At 42.1% G+C, this 18,161-nt stretch overlaps 1 protein-coding gene across 1 annotated transcript in view; it reads right to left on the reverse strand.

The window, feature by feature from the left end:
- The window catches only part of REEP5 (receptor accessory protein 5), a 40,394-nt gene that overhangs the window by 19,246 nt on the left and 2,987 nt on the right, over positions 1-18,161 (reverse strand). The window contains exon 3 of the mRNA XM_025866891.2: positions 2,565-2,703. Within this exon, the coding sequence (XP_025722676.1) occupies positions 2,565-2,703 (139 nt within the window). The remainder of the gene's footprint in view (positions 1-2,564; positions 2,704-18,161) is intronic.

Consider the following 18,161-nt stretch of genomic DNA (forward strand, 5'->3'; position numbering starts at 1 on the left):
AAAAAAAAAAGAAGAAGATAGCAGGAGGGGAAGAATGAAGGGGAGTAAGTCGGAGGGGGAGACGAATCATGAGAGATGATGGACTCTGAAAAACAAACTGAGGGTTCTAGAGGGGAGGGGGGTGGGGGGATGGGTTAGCCTGGTGATGGGTATTAAAGAGGGCACATTCTGCGTGGAGCACTGGGTGTTATGCACAAACAATGAATCATGGAACACTACATCAAAAGCTAATGATGTATGGTGATTACCATAACAATAAAAATTATTTTAAAAAAGTGAGATACAGAATTGTGTATAATATGTGGTCTCAACCATACATACATGGTTAAAACAATAATATATACATGGATCTGTGTGTCTTTATGCATGTGGACTGATATGTTCCCACATTAAAAAAATTCAGAAAGACTAAGATGTTAATGATGGTAGGACTTTTCCTCCCTATATGAAACATGCCCCAACACACACACACACACACGCACACATACACACACAAATGAATGTAAACAGTAAGACAGCAGTGACTTCTTTTATTCACCAAAATATGCTTCTGACCTAAAACAGATTCTGGCACATAGAGGTTCTAAATAAATATCTTCTGAATAAAGAAGTGAACATAGACTACCTTCATTATCAGAGGGGGAAAAAAGGGCTTTTACATTTATTTTTAAAAACCTCCTGCTTAAAGACCGACCTCAGAGCATAGCTCACAATCCACTATTTCTAGCTGAATAGTCAGACCTTTGTAGTAGCTCTGGAATCTGGGATTGTGATACCTCCAGCTCTGTTCTTTTTCAAAACTGCCTTGGCTATTTGGGGTCTTTTGTGGTTCCATACAAATTTTAGGATTATTTATTCTAGTTCTATGTAAAATGCTATTGGTATTTTGATAGAGAATACACTAAACCTGTAGATTACTTTGAAATACATGTATATATATTTTTTCAATCTTTCCTTCTAGTTTTCAAGTTTGTTCCATTCTGTTATTTATGCCATACCGTGTGTTCTTTATTTCAACTCTTTTTCATATCTCATATTTTTCCTTGGCTCTTTCCTGCGCTTTCTGGTTCCTATTTCATATTGCTATACTTCTTCTGCTAGCAGTCTATCTTAGAAGTCCTGGTTAGTCAGTTCTAATATTTCTACTGCTGACAGAATTTTGTAATTGATTGTGTTGTCTTTCTTTTGAAGTGGTTATACTTTTCAAATATCTTGTTATTTTGGTCTGTAAGCTCGTTTTCCACTGGGAGTATCAGCTGCTCTGTCAGGCCCTGGGATGGAGGAAAACCACACGCCAATGCATGCTGGTCCCAGTAAACTGTGGGTAGGAAGCCCCAGACGGCAGAGGAACTACAGTTCATCACTCTTCTCGCACTAAACAGTCCTGCAGGCCAAGGGAGCACCCTTTGCTCCCCGAGAAGCGTTAGAGGGAGATGCTCATAAGCCGTACCGCACAGCTCAAGGGGGCAGAGGAGTGGACGGGGAGGAACCACCCTGGCTACAGAGTTCCACTCATTTTCCTCAGCGCCTCAACAAGGACAGGACTTCTATGCCCAAACCTCCATTTTAGAAAAAAAGTACAGGAGAATGTTTTCTAACTTGGAGGTATAGAAGCAGGACAAAATGTAAAAGTCACAAAGAAAAAGATTTGATGAGAGCATTTAAGGTTTCCAATGAAACCTTACATACACCCTATCTCTTAGAAGATGTTAACTTTCTCATTCAGAATCGATATGGGTCCCAGTAGGAATGAGTTTCGACTTCCTAATCCTTTTCCTCACATGATGGTTACCAAGGTCGGTTCTCTACCAAACACAAGGTGTAGCAGGGCAGCTCCCTGACCAAGGCACCTGCCAACGTTCTCAAAATGACTTCCTCAGAGCGCCCCTTTCACATCTTTCTCCAAACCTATGTAAGAAATGAGTACTTTTCTCTTCTAGAAATAATGACTCCTGCACACCAGTGTGAATACTCAATGACTTGCCAAAATGTGCAGTGCTTCTGCGTCGACCACAGACAACTCTGCTTGAAGATAGGATCTTGGCAAACTACCGGCAATGCCTATGCCACGTTACTGAATTTCCATCTTTTATTATCAAGCACACCTTGGGGCGCCTGGGTGGCTCAGATGGTTAAGCGTCTGCCTTCGGCTCAGGTCATGATCCCAGGGTCCTGGGATCGAGCCCCGCATCAGGCTCCCTGCTCAGCGGGGAGCCTGCTTCTCCCTCTCCCTCTGCCTCTCTCCCTGCTTGTGCTCTCTCTCTCTCTCTCTCTCTCTGTATCTCTGTGTCTCAAATGAATAAATAAAATCTTAAAAAAAAAAAAAGCACACCTTGAATGCATAATTGCTTTGGCTGTTTCCAAGACAAGTGACTTCCAAAGTGAGCTGTGCCGAACTCAGTCTTCCTGTTTCTAAGGGGAGGAAGAGCCACAGATGTTTAACATTCAAGCCTTTGTTCCTATGCCTCTATAGAGGTCCTGAGATGGAGTTTATTTTAGTGGTAGGGCACAAAGCAAATCCATAGATGGAAGGAAACAGAGCAGTTCAGGAAAAGCCAACATACCTTCAGCATGTAGTAGAAGGGGACCCATGACAGGAAAAGGTCAGAGAAGAATTCGGCAATGCTGAACACACCATACACTACCCAGTAGGTCAGCCACTGGGTATCATCTTCTTTGTTGGGACTCTCTATGGCTTTAATTCTGAAAGGCAATAAAAAGCACATAGATCATGTAGGGAGACCTCCATGAAACACTTTCAAACAGTAGACTTTGACAGCCTGCCCTCCAGCCCCAAGGAGGAAACTCAGGAAAATGCATGCACCATGTCACTGAGATAAGAATACAACATAAGGATACGAAGCAGTGTGGAAATAAGACAAGCCATTGGTTACCAATCTTCTGGTCACCAGAGAAACCAGCACTAACTTTCCCCTGGATTTCCACCCTGCCTGTGCCTCAACCCAGGCACCAGGAGATACCACCAATGACTGGGAACCCCCAAGTGGCATCCTGACACCAGTGATACATCAAGAATTCTCTCATGGTGGGGCGCCTGGCTGGCTCGGTTGGTGGAGTGTGCAACTCTTGATCTTGGGGTTGTGAGTCTGAGCCCCATGTTGGGTGTAGAGATTACTTAAAAGTAAAATCTTAAAAAAAAAAATTCTCTTATGGTAACTTAGTTCTATGTGCTTTTAATAACGGAGGTATGTTATGGGTAAATAGAAACTTCTGTAAAGGAACTTCGGGAACACAGTTCAGATACTGCCTGAAGTCTATAACATACTTCTTAACAAACAAGTGAAAGTAAACACCGTGGTGTCCATTTGGTTCTGACTGTCATTATGTGATCCTTGGGCTGTGGTCTCTCCTCCCCTCACCTTAATAATGTGACTTTCTCAGTATCAACTACTGCTTAAACAAATTTCATTCTGCAAATGAATGGAAATAAATTTAAAATCATCTTTTACTTCTGAATCACAGAAATCTCTTCCAGGCCTGGGACTCTCTTCATTCTAAACCTGAATTCCATAATTTTTTTATCCTATCCTGACATATGTATGGATACTTATCATAACTGATTTGAACTAAAATAGTAAACCAGAAGTATGAATCTTGTTAGCCTATGAGATGGGTTGACTATTGAAAATACTTGGTAAAATGGGTTCCCAAAAGAGACCGTTAGGGCTGCTGAATCATGCTGAGTCATTCTCTAAGAAAGCCTCTGAACTGGTGAGAAGCAGCTGTGGGTATTATGTTTGTGTGCATGACTGTTTTAAGGAAACAACTAAAGGGGGAAAGCTACAGCTGACTGAGATGAGCACTGATGGCGTGAGGGAGCGACAGGGAGAAGTGATGAAGCGAACACTACTCTGAAAGTCAAGAGTAGGCAAAAGTGCTTCAGTTTACACAAAAAAGTCACAAAATGAATTTAAGAGAGCTGCCTGTAAAATAATGGCTTGTAACATGTGGCCTATGTCTGTCTGTGTTTTAGCTTTTCCTCAGATAGAAGCTGGCAAATGGACGACCAAAGGAAAAGCGTAGGCAAGCACATGAGCCCAAGAACTAACAATGGTATCTCCTTTATAGGTAAAAGGTCACTTTCCTCCCAATTTCTATTTAAGTGGATCTTTAAGTTATCATTTTGATAAAGATTTGTTTTTGTTTTTTTTTAAGATTTTATTTATTTGACAGAGAGAGACACAGCGAGAGAGGGAACACAAGCAGGGGGAGTGGGAGAGGGAGAAGCAGGCTTCCCGCTGAGCAGGGAGCCTGACGCAGGGCTCGATCCCAGGACCCTGGGATCATGACCTGAGCCGAAGGCAGACGCTTAACGACTGAGCCACCAAGGCGCCCCAAGATTTGTTTCTTATACATCACCCCTGAGCAGAGGGGATGCAGAGTTATAATTCACTTCCGGTCTCGGTTTGAGGAACAAAAGCAATTCAACACTAAGTAAACAAACATGATCCAGTCAACAAACATGCCCACACATAAACACAAACTGAAATAAACATTCCATGGAAACATTCTGGTATTTTCGATTCCATTCTGTGTCATTATTTTTAAGAGGTTAGTCAAGATCCACAGATTCAAAACCAGAAAAGCCACCCAAACAGCTCAAGTTCAGTGCTTCAAGGAATTAAAAAAAAATGGTTAGTCCTCTAACTTATGAACACTATGGATTCAAAAGTTTCTGTGTTAATACACTTGGAACACTATGTAGTAACACTGAAAAGTAGGAAAAAAAGAGCTCAAAACTGAACACACAGGTTGACCATGACTTTGTAGAGAACCAAAGCACATCAAAGAAAACAGGACCACAAAGTCTTATTAAGCTAAAGAGATTTTTAAAAAATATTTATTTATTTATTTGAGACAGAGAGAAGGAGAAAGAGCACGCATGAGTGGGAGGGGCAGAGGGAGAGTTTGGAGAAGCAGGCTCCCCGCTGAGCAGGGAGTCCTATCTATCGATCTATCAGTGGATTGGGGCTTGACCCCAGGACCATGAGATCATGACCTGAGCCGAAGGTAGATGATTAACTGACTGAGCCACCCAGGTACCCTTAAGCTGAAGAGATTTTTAATAGAATTTCTCATATGACTGAAGCATTTAATTATTGTTTTAATTTAAAATAGCCAAGGTTCATTTCTAAAAATGTCAACATGTCATAACATCATCAATTAGTTACAACAAGTGGAACCTGAGACTCAAAAAGATGAAGTGCCCCAGTCTAGTTATGGGGAGAGAAGAGCTTAAAATTGCCATTTCCTGGTGGCACCTGGGTGGCTCAGTTGGTTAAGTGTCTGCCTGAGGCTCAGGTCATGATCCCAGGGTCCGGGGATCGAGCCCCGCATCAGGCTCCCTGCTCAGCGGGGAATCTGCTTCTCTCTCTCCCTCTGCTGCTCTGTTAGTGCTGCCTCTCTCTCAAATAAATAAATAAAGTCTTTTAAAAAAACAACAACACAACCGCCATTTCCTGAATGCTATTTACTTATATACTTCCTTGTCCAAGTGAGTGGCCACAGGTGATTACTCAGCAATACACTCTCCTGCCTCATACATATACTAAATCATATTTCTTTTCTTTTCCTTTTTTTTTAAATTTTATTTATTTATTTGAGATACAGAGAGAATGAGAGAGAGAGTATGAGAGTGGGGAGGGTCAGAGGGAAAAGCAGACTAAATCACATTTCAACTCAGTATATCAGAATGAGGATGTAGCAACTTCTCAGGCAACATGGGGACTCAAGAAATCTTAAGCAGTGCTCCACGCCTTTAGGTCATTTCCATTTTGGTCAACACGGCACAGCTAAAGACTGGGAGAGGTAGGAACCTAATGATTTTTTCCTCCACATCATTTATAGACAAGACTGTCTTTTCCCCACTTCATATTCTTGCCCCCTTTGTTGTAGATGAATTGACCACATAAGCCTGAGTTTATTTCTGGGCTCTCTGTTCTGTTCCACTGATCCATGGGTCTGTTTTTGCGCCAGCGCCGTACTGTTTGACTACAGCTTTGTAACAGACCTTGAAATCTGAGATTGCCATACCTGCAGCTTTGTTCTTTCTGGAGACTGCTTTTGCTAATTCAGGCTCTTTTGTGATTCCATACAAATGTTAGGATTATTTGTTCTAGTCCTGTGAAAAGTGCTATTGGTATTTTGATAGGGATTATACTGAATCTGTAGATTGCTTTGAGCAGATGGACATTTTAACAATATTAATTCTTCCAATCCATGAGTGTGGTATATCTTTCCATTTGTGTCCTCTTCAATTTCATGAATCATCAGTGCCTCACAGTTTTCAGAGTACAGGTTTTTCACATCCTTGGTTAAATTTTACCTAATAATTATTTAACTTCATAATAGCCCTGTGAAATAGGTATTGTTATTTTCATTTTTGAGGACAAGACTGAGGCTCAGGGAAGAAAAATAACATGTGCAAGGCTTGTAGCTACAAGTAGCAGAGATTGGGGGTGCCTGGCTGGCTCAGTGGGAGAGCAAGCAACTCTTGATCTCAGGGTCATGAGTTCAAGCCCCATGCTGGGTGGAGAGCTTAAGAAAGAAAAAATGAGGGAAAGGAAGAAGAAAGAAAAAAGAAAAGAACAAATAGCAGAGATTGGATTTACACCCAAAATTAACTCTGACAAAGCCTGTGCTTATTTCACACTATTCCAGGCTGTTTTCCTAGTTAGAACAACTCACCACCAGGCTGTATAACACTTAGCAAAATGTCTGGTACCAAGTAGGCATTTAATAAATATTTATTGCATTAATATAAATGCAAAAAGAGTTCGTGGTCTTCCTTTTGGAAGGGACCACAGTGACCTAGTCTTATGCTGAAGAAAACCAAGGCTCAGAAAGGGTAGAGTGGGTCAAAGAAGACAAATAGGAGGAAACGTCAGTCTCAAGGTCCAGATCCTTGGAGAACCCTTCCACCCTCCATCCTGCTTACTTGGGCGGAAGGCAGGCAGAGGTGGGAAGGGCAGGGAGGGCAATCAGAAGTGAACAGGATAGTGTACCAAGTTGGTGCCCTAAGTCCACTGTTTCTCAAACTTAGATGATGATCCACCTCCACCTAGAGAACTAATTAAACATATACATGCCTGGATCCTTTTCATACCTAATGTTCAGGCTCTGGCATGTAGGGCACAGGTATAAACTCGAAGAAAGTTGGGGAGGTGATCCTAAGGCTGAGCCAAGTTTAAGAACCTCCAGCTCACAGTTCGGTCTCAGCACCACCTCCCCGTCCTTTCTAGGAAAGAAATCCAAGTGATGGACTTGGAACCAATCGGCTGTAGCGAAAGGGTAGGCTACCCCTTTCCAGCAATGAATGGCAGGCCAAGAGAGAAGAAAAGTTAGACAGGGAAGGCAAATTGAATAATGTCTCTGCTACAATTAGGATGAGTCACTCTAAGAAGATCTAGTATGTTCACCTGACCATTCTCAAATGCGTAAAGGAATCCAAAATAAAAACATCTCCTAACCAAAACTCTTTGCTAAAATTTCAAGAACCAATCTAAAAGGCCTGTATTTGTTTGGCTAGAACACTAACCTCCCCCAGGGCTTTTCAATCCCTAGCTAAACCCTAGAGGAGCTCTGGAAATATCCCAAAAGCAGCTGGCCACTATTCCAAGCACTCCCCCTCCTCCTACAGGCGTGGGCCACTGTCTCATACATTCTCTCTCTATTTTCCCTCGCCCACAGTGGGGTATGTTAGCTGCACTACAGACACTGAAGCTGGTTTCAGAACTACTCCGGGGGGGGCGGGGCACAGTCACAAAAGTCGGACAGCATGGTCTTAGATTGCTCTCTGCAGACTCTTAACTGCTATATTCTCACAACTGATCCAATGCCTGGCCACCTGGGCTCAGTGCTGGGGACTCTTTGTTCTCTCTCTCCTCAGCCACCTACCATGTTCCAGGGGCAGGGCCTGGCCTACTTGGGGCAGGTGGCAAAAAGGAAATGAGGCCTGGTTGAGCAGCAGAGACACAGCCAGGCTGCTGAAGATGGCCGGCAATACCACCTATGGGAGTGGCTCGCAGTTCTAGAAATTCACAGAGCAGAATTAGAAATTGTCAAATGTCGAGTTGGAAGCTGTCTTACAAACTCTTCCTATTCTATATTTTATAGACCAAAATATGAAGTTCAAAGAGGAAAGATTGGTATTAAAATGAATTTCAACTAAAAATAAAATATTATAGAAGCATGCATCTACACATTAAGGGCAGCAATGAATTACGTAAATACATGTTGGTGTATCCACACAATGAAATATTCTGAAGCCTTTAAAAAGGATATTAACAGAGAAAGATGTCCAAGGTATCGGGTTGAATGTAAAAAGGAGATTACTAACTTTGTGTTTTAAAAAAAAGAGAGGCAGATATATATTTGTATGTGTTTACAGACCAAGAATGGTGTCCAGAAATATATATTTCAAATTGGGTAAAGTTAATCCTGGGCACTGGGATTGAAGAATTTCATTTTAGGTCTTTGTAATGAGCCTGCACTATTTTTTATAACAAGAGGAAGGAAAAAGATTTCCGTGTGGGGAAAAAAAAATGAACACCAGACTTTCTACAACTACTTCCTCCTATGAGACTAGCTCTCTCTCTCTAGGGCTTTGTTAAACACTGAAGTGAACATCAGGCACACTCATTTAATTTCTCTCTTGAGGAAACAGCTCATGGTTTTCTTACAAACAAACTTCTCTAACAATGATAGCACATACACTATTGTGTTTTAGAGCATTAAAAGGCCTTCAATACACAGATAAACACAGAAAGAGAAAAGAGAGTCCAATAGGCCATCACATGGAATGGACTCATTCTAATTTTCCTATTTAAACAAAGCAAACTACCAAAAAATTCGTAATTACTGTGGAATAGCTAGACTTTCCCCTTCCTTCCTTCCCAATGCTCATCTGACTTTGCATCATTTCATCATCCTTGGCATGTACCTTGTAATCTGCTTCTACCACTTACCTGGCACATGACCTTGAGCAAGTTACTCTGGGCCTCAGTGTCCTCATTTGTCAAGCAGGAATGATAAACCTTATCATGTTGTCGTGAAGATCAAATTAATACATGTAAAGCACAGAATCAATGACCTGAACCGAGGAAGCTCTTGTTAAATATTACCTTAATAGATAAATACTTATAACGTGTTAATTTATTATTATTACAGGGAGGCAAAAGACTAAAAGGAAAAGCAAGTGATAAGAACACTCCAGTCCTTCTGGCTAAGCACAGCTGGGAGAGGGTTAACAGCATTGTTAATAAGGCTAAAAGGAGGTAAGAGAATTACCCATGGATTTTAATTATGCCCCACTCTCCAAATCCCAAATGCTACAGGGAGTAAAGAGTTGAAATCCCAAAATCCCATTTGCAGGTCAATGGGAACAAACATGGACACTGCTGAGAACATTTTTCAGGCCCATGGTGTGAAGGTGGACAAATTCTCTACCTTAGTATTGGACTGGTATTGATACGCACAGAACCCACTGGCCAGACCACTGGGCTCCAGTGGCAGGTACTGGCTGCCTCCACCCTTTGTGGCCCATCTAGTTGTTTATACCTTTACTGCTATTTTCTAAGAGCAAGGGCAGGAAGGAAGAGTGGCCAAAGGATAGCATTAAGCACGTGGAAAGAAAACAAAGTTTGCGCAGAGATAATCTTGGGCTTCTAGTATTCTCTCCCTCCCAAACTGAGTCATTCCTCAGAGAACCTAAGGTCTTCCCTGCCCCATGTGGTAATCCACCACAGCAAATCAGCGACAGATGCATTCAGATGCAAGCATATACAGAGCACTGCCATGGCATCTGACATTGTAAGTAAGCCCTGGGGCCAAAATAGTGATTCTCAAGGACCAAAAGTCAACATCAAAAATAGTTCCACTCCTAAGGAGCACATGTGTGCTTGGGGAAGGGCCCTATGAAGGAGGGTTGTGAAGGCAGAGTTGTGGGAAACTGGAAATCTTAATAGAAACAAACAAAGTGAAAAATGGGATATAATATTTGCAAATTGTTAAAATTATACCCAGTGCTTAGGAACATATATACCACTGTACCATAAGAGAAGAAAACCATTAGCTATACCACCACATCTTTATGACCTGGAAGAACAAAATTTTCTTGTCCTCTAATGCTCTTGGAATAATAATGTCTTAAGCTGCTGATACAGATGTAAGAAAAAATAAGACAGGGAACCAAAAAAAAGTGGAAAAAATTAATGAAAGAAAATACTAAGGAGGTTTTCCCTTAATCATTTAAAAGCTCAATAACCTAGAGTTAATCGTAACTATGACTAAGTTCGTTTTCTTCTTTGTAGGTCAATAAAAGTAACCACCCTAATTAAGCACTTACTGATTGCTAGACTCTGTGCTAAGTGGCTGACAGATACTATCCACCCCTTTTACTTATAAGAAAATTGAGTTTTATGAAAGTTAAGCAATTTGCGCAAGGGTTAACAGAGCTAGGAATTATCAGATCCATATACATATGCTTCTGATCACTCACACCAAAGAAATTCTGGTACCTACCACCTGTACTGTTCATGGTTTGTGTATAACTTGGTCGCTACAATTCAAATTAGCCAAATAACATAAAATTAAGTAATACATTTCTTCAAAGCCCTGGCTTTACTACTAAAATCGGTCATATCCACCCATATCATTTTAATTTTAATGAGTCAATTATATTACCAGTGAATCCAAAAAAGCAGTTAATAAAAAAAACCCCTATAAACAATAAACAAACAGCTATGAGATATGCTGTTGGTAAAAAACAGAAAGAAATCTGCCTGGGATCAATTTGCTTTGTTTTATTTTGAATGTGGTAAATCATATTTAATAGCAAATATTCCAGATTTCAAGATAGATTATTTGAAGCTTGAATATGAAGAATACAGACCATAATGTCTATAATCTTTTGATATAGCAGACACATAGCATGACCATCCACAGCACCCACTATGCACAGAACTACTTCCACTGTATTTATCAGAGAGTGTGATATAGGAATTCCTGAGAGCTCAGAATGGTTTTCCTATTCTTTATTACCTATACTTTATTAAACCTTTATTGGTTTAGGAGAATGCCACTGTGAATCTTATTTGACTCATATAGTCCATTAAATTAGAAGGACAAAGAATGACATATTTTAAGACATAAACACTAGTTTGTTTCCATGCTGATAAAGAAAAGATTTTTCTTCTTCATGGAAAAAAGGAAGGTAAGAAGCTATGGGGATGCAAAGTTCCACTTGTTTTTCACGGCAGAGCAGTTGCACTCTCAAAGCAAGAAAGAGGATCCTGCACATACAATAAAAGCAATTTGCTTATTTATCATTTATATCATGCCCAACCCTCCTCTCCTATTCAAAAAAGAAAGAAAAGAAAAGAAAAAGATATGAGATAGCTAGCTAAATATGCCTCCTAAATAGGTAGAAAGTATCTTCTAAGGTGACTATACAAGAACAGTAAAAAAAAAAAAAATAAATGCTCCTTTACTCTTTAATATGGTGTTCTCCTATATAAAATGAACAACTTAGTGAAATACATAAATAAGGGATGCCTGGGTGGCTCAGTTGTTAAGCGTCTGCCTTCGGCTCAGGTCATGATCCCAGGGTCCTGGGATCGAGTCCCACATCAGGCTCCTTGCTCAGTGAGGAGCCTGCTTCTCCCTCTCCCTCTACTGCTCCCCCTGCTTGTGCTCTCTCTCTCTCTCTAACAAATAAATAAATAAAAAATTAAAAAATAAAGAAATACATAAATAAGCTAAACTCACAGGCAAATACATTTTAAGATGAGTCTATAAAACATCTCTAATGGAGACCGAATATTAAAACAAAAGTCATCATTCAGTAGTCAAACATTTTGATGTTTAATTAAAATGATCTTTTTTTAACCAACTGTCCACCATTTTGTTTTTTAATGCAAAATGAAAAATTCAGTGACAAATATAAAACATGAGGAATGTTGAAGTGTGCAGGCCAGAGAATTCAGGCGTCCCTACACCTACGCCTGGCTTTGCCCCCAACAAACCCATGACCCTGGTCCAGTAACTTGTTTGTGGCCTAAGTTTCCAAATCTGTAAAAGACAGCTCTCACCCCAGCAGCTTGATCTCTAGCACCTAAACTAGATAACTTTTTAAGAGGCTCCACACCCAGTGTGGAGCCCAGCATGGGGCCTGAACCCACGATCCCAAGATTAAGACCTGAGCTGAGATCAAGAGTCACATGCTTAACCGACTGAGCCACCCAGGTGCCCCTAACATTTTATAACTCAAAACTGAATGCCTTAAACTATTTAATAGTTTAAAAAAAATGTATGCCTAAAGCAATAAAACAGCAGGTGCGAATCCTACTGGAACAACCTTTGTTGATAAAATTGATGGTTCTGTAAATGTAATATCATAAAGTTTAACTTAAGCTCAAGTACCCTCACAGCCTGGACAAGAACAATCTAAACACGTTTCCCAGGCAAAAGAAAGCCACATCAAGACAGGCAGATAGCAGCCTCGAGTTACCTCTGACATGTAAGTGATCCTTTCACCAGATCACCTGGTCTAAGTATCAGAAGCTGCAGGATATATATAGTGGCTGTGTGACTAAGAGGGGCTGATAAGCTCTACTCCCAGGAACCAGAAGAGTGTGCAAGTGACAGACTAAAATCAGAAGAGGTTTCTACAGCCCCCACTTCTACTTCAATTGCTACAAAAAGCCATTTCATGAACAATTTTTGAAACTGTTTCTCAGTTTCTCTATTAACTTATTGGTAATGTTATCAACAGCCACAAATTACCCCATATGTATCTCTAGTTGTTGGAAATACCATAAGAGATGAGGAATACTCATTTAAAGTCAGTCCTGAAAAAGAGAAGTCCCAGATGGGGTGGATGAAGGCAAAAGGACAGATAAACTACATCTCCAGGGCCCTCATGAACAGGGAAAAAAAAAATCATTAAAATCCATACGGAACATTCTAGAACAGAGTATTAGGAATGGGCTCTCTCCCCACAACTGCTTTAGAGCCCAGAAAGTAGATCATGAATAAGTCGTTTAAATCATTCATCTTACTTGCTCCTTAAGACTTTCTTTTCTCTATGGCACAGGCAAGGTGGGGAAAGAAACTAACCAAAATGCTGGCTGTGATTACCTACAAAAATAGTGACATGCTGTTATAAGGACATCTTAACCCTTTTTCTAGTTTTCTCCACAATTCCATCTTAAAATAGTTCAGCAGTATTAGCAGTAATGCTAAGTGAAAACACAACCGATAAAAAGCCAACAAAAGTAAAATGGTTAAATGTCTAAGATTTCAGGATGTTCAAGGCAAAATTTACAGGATGCCAGTTCCTGATCCAAGTGCAGAGTTGGCTAGAACATTGCATGCGCTGCATCCAGCGAAGTCAGTGTGGGCTGCACTGCCCCGCTCCTGAGCACCCCAGCACAGAGCTCCCCGCTGCCGAGGGAAAAGCTAGTGTAATAGGAACATACTCAGCTTAGTAGAAAATAGATCTACTCCCAAATTCTCATCAATAAAAAAGGACCAAAAAACCCCATAATTACACGTTTTGGAAACACACATGCGCGCACACACACACACACACACACGAAAACAAACATGCCCCTTACGAATGAGTCAGAACCACAAATATACATCCTCCAGCACCATCAGGGAAGCCTGACTTTGCTTCAGGTGACTTGCTTTTCTGAAACAAAGTGGTACCCAAATGCCAGTCACACCAGGACCACTTTCTCAAAGTCTCCTCTGGGTCCCAAACCTCCGGTTAGGAGTCTGCCATTGCAGATCTTATATGAGGAGATTTCAGTCCTTTGTAACCTATGCTCTCGCACTTTGTCTGCTATGAATCATTAACTAAGAAAATGCTGGAGCTTTTATGTGGGGTTAATTGTTCTTGTAGTTATTTTGACAGTGCCTCTTCCGAATTTTCCCCCTCACTGTCCCCTTTCTGATCTGACCTCACAGGGGTCATTCCCAAACATCTTCTCCTTGAGATTCTTTGCCTCCTGATACAGAACTAAAGGCAAGGCCACATTCCCTCAGGAAATCCAATTCCGGGTGCCTTCCTCAGATGGGCTTGCCCTGGGAAAACAGAACAAGTCCCCGCAAACAGCTCGTTATGCTACTGCTCTTGTAAATCAATGCTCCGTAACAAGCAGAAGAACCTGTTAGTAATACATTCTAACTCATATTGGCAAAACACTGCGAATGCCTATGTGTGTGCAGATGTAGGATTTGGGAGAGTAGTACCCTACTTGAGAGGAAAAATATACTGCAAGAAAACAATGTATGGACAGTGTCAAATCGAGAAAAGAAAAAGTTCACATCAACAGTTCACTTTTCATCTCTGCCTGGGTATGGCGTGTATCTGAGACAGCCCAGGAGCCACACGGAAAAAAACACAGACTTTGGAACCAGAGTCCCTGGGTTGTTTGGTTGGCTTATTTATTTTAATTTTTTATTTATTTGAGAGCGAGCGAGAGAGATCACAGACGGAGGAGAAGAGGGAGGGGAAGTGGGAGAGGGAGAAGCAGACTCCCCGCTGAGCAGAGAGCCCGACCTGGGGCTCGACGTGGGGCTCAGTCCCAGGACCCTGCACTGAAGGCAGATGCTTAACCGACTGAGCCACCCAGGTGTCCCTATTTATTTATTTTAAAAGTAAGCTCTATGCCCAATCTGGGGCTTGAACTCACAACCCCCAAGATTAAGAGTCTGATGCTCTACTAACTGAGGCAGGCAGGCTCCCTGGGTTTAAATACATTTTACCATCTTCTAGTTGTGAGAACCTGATCAAGTTATTTCTTACCGTTTCCTCATCTGTAAAATCGAACAATCATAGTACTCACATTGGCGGGGTGCCATGAGGATTACATGAGCTGTATTTGTAAAGCAAGTACTTAAATGGGTATATAAGTGTCTATTAAATGAAGTGCTGCGCAGGTATTCAGCTGTGCAAACTGCTAAAGGCAATAACCTTCTCTGTCCCGGTGGCACAGCTTAAAATGGGCTGGTGAGGACACAGAAGATAAAATGACACATCACTGAAGGGGGCATGAGACTGCAAAAGTGCTGCCAAACATTAGACTGAATGTAGTCACCAAAATGCTGGACTCCTATTTAATCTTTTAGAGCTTGGTACTAAAAACGCCTAACTGTGCTTTCACATTCCTGTGTAGTAATTGAGGTTCCAGACCACGTCTGGCTTCTGGGTGACCTTGGGAAACATAGTCTACCTCTCTCTCTGTGCCTGGATCATTTGAAAACTAAAGGAATTAGATTACATGCTTGATCCCTACGGCCCAACTCTGGTAGTCCCAAGAAGGTGGTAGCCTGATCTTTGTGAAAAATATGAAATAAAAAGAGAAACTAATAGACGTTTTTGTAGACTTTTTTAAAAAAAAAGTCACTGAGTAGGATAAAAAGCAAACTCTCCTCCTTACCTTTCTCTGCAGGGCAAAAATAAAAATAGAAAATAAAGTCATTAGACTTGCTTTCATACTTCCATTTGACCAAAGAAGCAGGGACAAGACTGGCACCCACTCGAGAACCCTGGTGGGGGCTGCCTTAGGTCTCTGGGAACGGACTCTGCATATGAGGGCACACAGGGCACGCGCTCCAGGGGCATCTCTCGGAAAGCCTCTTATTTGTGCAATGCCCCTGGAAGTAGGGCTGCACCAGAAAAAAAAAAGGCCCCATGTTAACAGGATTCCAAAGATATGAACTGTCCAGAATAGGCCAATCCATAGAGACAGAAAGTAGTAAGTGGTTTCTGGAGACTGGGGCATAGGACAAAGAGGGAGTGACTGCTAATGGATCCAGTTTCTTCTGGGGGGTGATGGAAATGTGTTGGAATTAGATAGTGGTGATGGATGTACAACTTTATGAATATACCAAACACTGAACTGTACACTTTACAAAGGCTGCAGGTGAATTATACCTCAGCAAAAAAATGCGGCGGCATGGGGGCAGATCTACTTTAACAACAGAGGCTCACACAATGCAGTGGCCTGCCCTCTCTTCCCAGGAACAGAGCAAAGAAGTCAAGAGATGACAGCAATTCTGTCAACAGCTCTTGACAATGAGAAAGCTGGAGTTAGATTTCAGACTGCCTATACAGGGTGGCCAAAAAGTCTGGAAACGTAGAGATAGAAGATTAAAGGCCCTGCTCCCAAAGGGAAATGATGTACCAGAAAATAAGAGTAACCAGTAGGAAGGGGGGGCCTCCTCAGGCCCTAACTGCCCCTCCACGAGCACTGGCCAGGCCTCCAGCCATCTGGGTTCTAACACGCCACAACCTGACCCGAAGCCAGGTATGCCGGGGTCCCACACACAGTTTTCCCGGGGGCTGAATCATAAGACAAGCAAGAAAGCCATGGGAGTTTCTCCAAATTTGCCTTCTGTGCCCTGCGGCCTCTAAGCCCCGTGCTGACCATTACGTGGTGTGGGCCTCCCCGCGATGGAGGGAGAGGAGAGGAACCAGCAGGAGCCAGAGCGGACAGTGAGAAAGGCCGAGACTGGCAACAGTTGGGCAGGGTGGCCACTTCCTTCCAGCGGTCATGGCAGCCACCATGACCTTAAAATGTAAATTGTATCATGTCACCCCCTATTTAAAACCCATCCAAGACAATCAGAAAAGCTGCAAACTCCCTTCAACCACCTGGCATAAATGCACACTGATCCCCTGGCGGCGGGCCCTGCGTCATGGCACCTGCACCTCCCGCGGTCTCCCTCACCTCCATCCAGGTGCAGAGCTTCCAGCGCAGCGGCTCCAGGCACCCGTGGCTCCTCCGCCTGGCTCTGCTCTTGGCTGGCCTGGCACCTTCTCATTCCCCAAGTCTTAACTCAAACAGTACCTCAGATAAATTCGCAGAGGGCGTCCTTCCTGTTATTCCTTACCCCAGATCCTTGTCCATTTTCTTCACAGGGCTCACTAACCACACTCCAGCCACTACGGTACTATTTAATGTGGTTTACCTCAGGAGACGGTTCATTGAAGAGAATGGGGAGCGTGTCCACCTTAGTCCACAGTGCAGCTGAAGTGCTGCCACCGTGCCTGCAGTGCGGCTGGATTTGATTCTCGCTAAATAGATGAACTCATATTTTTTAGGTGAGCTCTGGCTGGGAGGCACAGGGAGAATTGGAAGAGGCAAGAGAACAAGTAAAGGGAAGCGGATCACAGATCACATTTTAAGTAACACGGATTCTGGTGCCACCAATAACACCATTTTCAACGATTTTCTGCCAGCCACACAATGACACTGGTTAAGCAATGAACAAACTTGATTAGACGAATGTTTAACACAGATGCCTCAGTGAGGTTACTCACTGGGGGTCTGTATGCTTTATATCGTGCACACAATCCCAAGTCATCTTGACAAAGCAGAGGTCAGGTAGGGTCCCAGGGTCAGCAGACCATGTTTCCCTCCCTTTCAGCCCATCAAGTGTAACAAGCACTGGTTACTGCTGCCACTCTACATTGGGGGTTCAAAACATGGGCGGACGTTAGAATCCTTTACAGATTGTAAAAGATCAAGGAGCCTTAAACCTCTGAGCCCAGGCTGCACCCCAGACCAATTACCCCAGAATCTCTGGAGGTAGGGCCCATGCATTAGGATTTTTGAAAGTTTCTTCCAATAACTCTGATGGGCACCCAAGGCTGAGAACCATTGTTTTAGGGAAAAGTCCAAATACCCACGAAGAGCAACCTTCACTTAATTCCCTTATGGTCATGGAATGTTATCTTTAATTTAAAGGTGAAAGAGTTGGGTCTACCAAAAGGAAGCATCCTATGAATAAATACCACTCTAGAGATGACTCATTATTTCCTGAATTTTTGCTGAAATCATTAAATTCCCTTTATTAGATTTTTAGCACTTTTCCGGCTCCTAGTATAGTTACTACAAATGTCACTTTGCCTCAGAATATTCAAATAGAAAAGAAAGTATATATACTTGGTGAACAGAATAATTCTAAAACATGTAAAACCCAAGTGCCTGACCCACTTAGAAATATGAACATCTCTATCATTTCACAGAATTCTGAGCAATAGACAGGAGCATTTAGCTTCTTGGAAGTAAAAAGAGCCAATACTATTCAGTTGACTATGCAGGGAATGAAAGAATGACTACAAACAC

Source organism: Callorhinus ursinus, unplaced genomic scaffold (genome assembly GCF_003265705.2).
Source record: "Callorhinus ursinus isolate GAN/ISIS: 27379988/994484 unplaced genomic scaffold, GSC_fseal_2.0 scaffold3, whole genome shotgun sequence".
Lineage (NCBI taxonomy): Eukaryota > Metazoa > Chordata > Mammalia > Carnivora > Otariidae > Callorhinus > Callorhinus ursinus.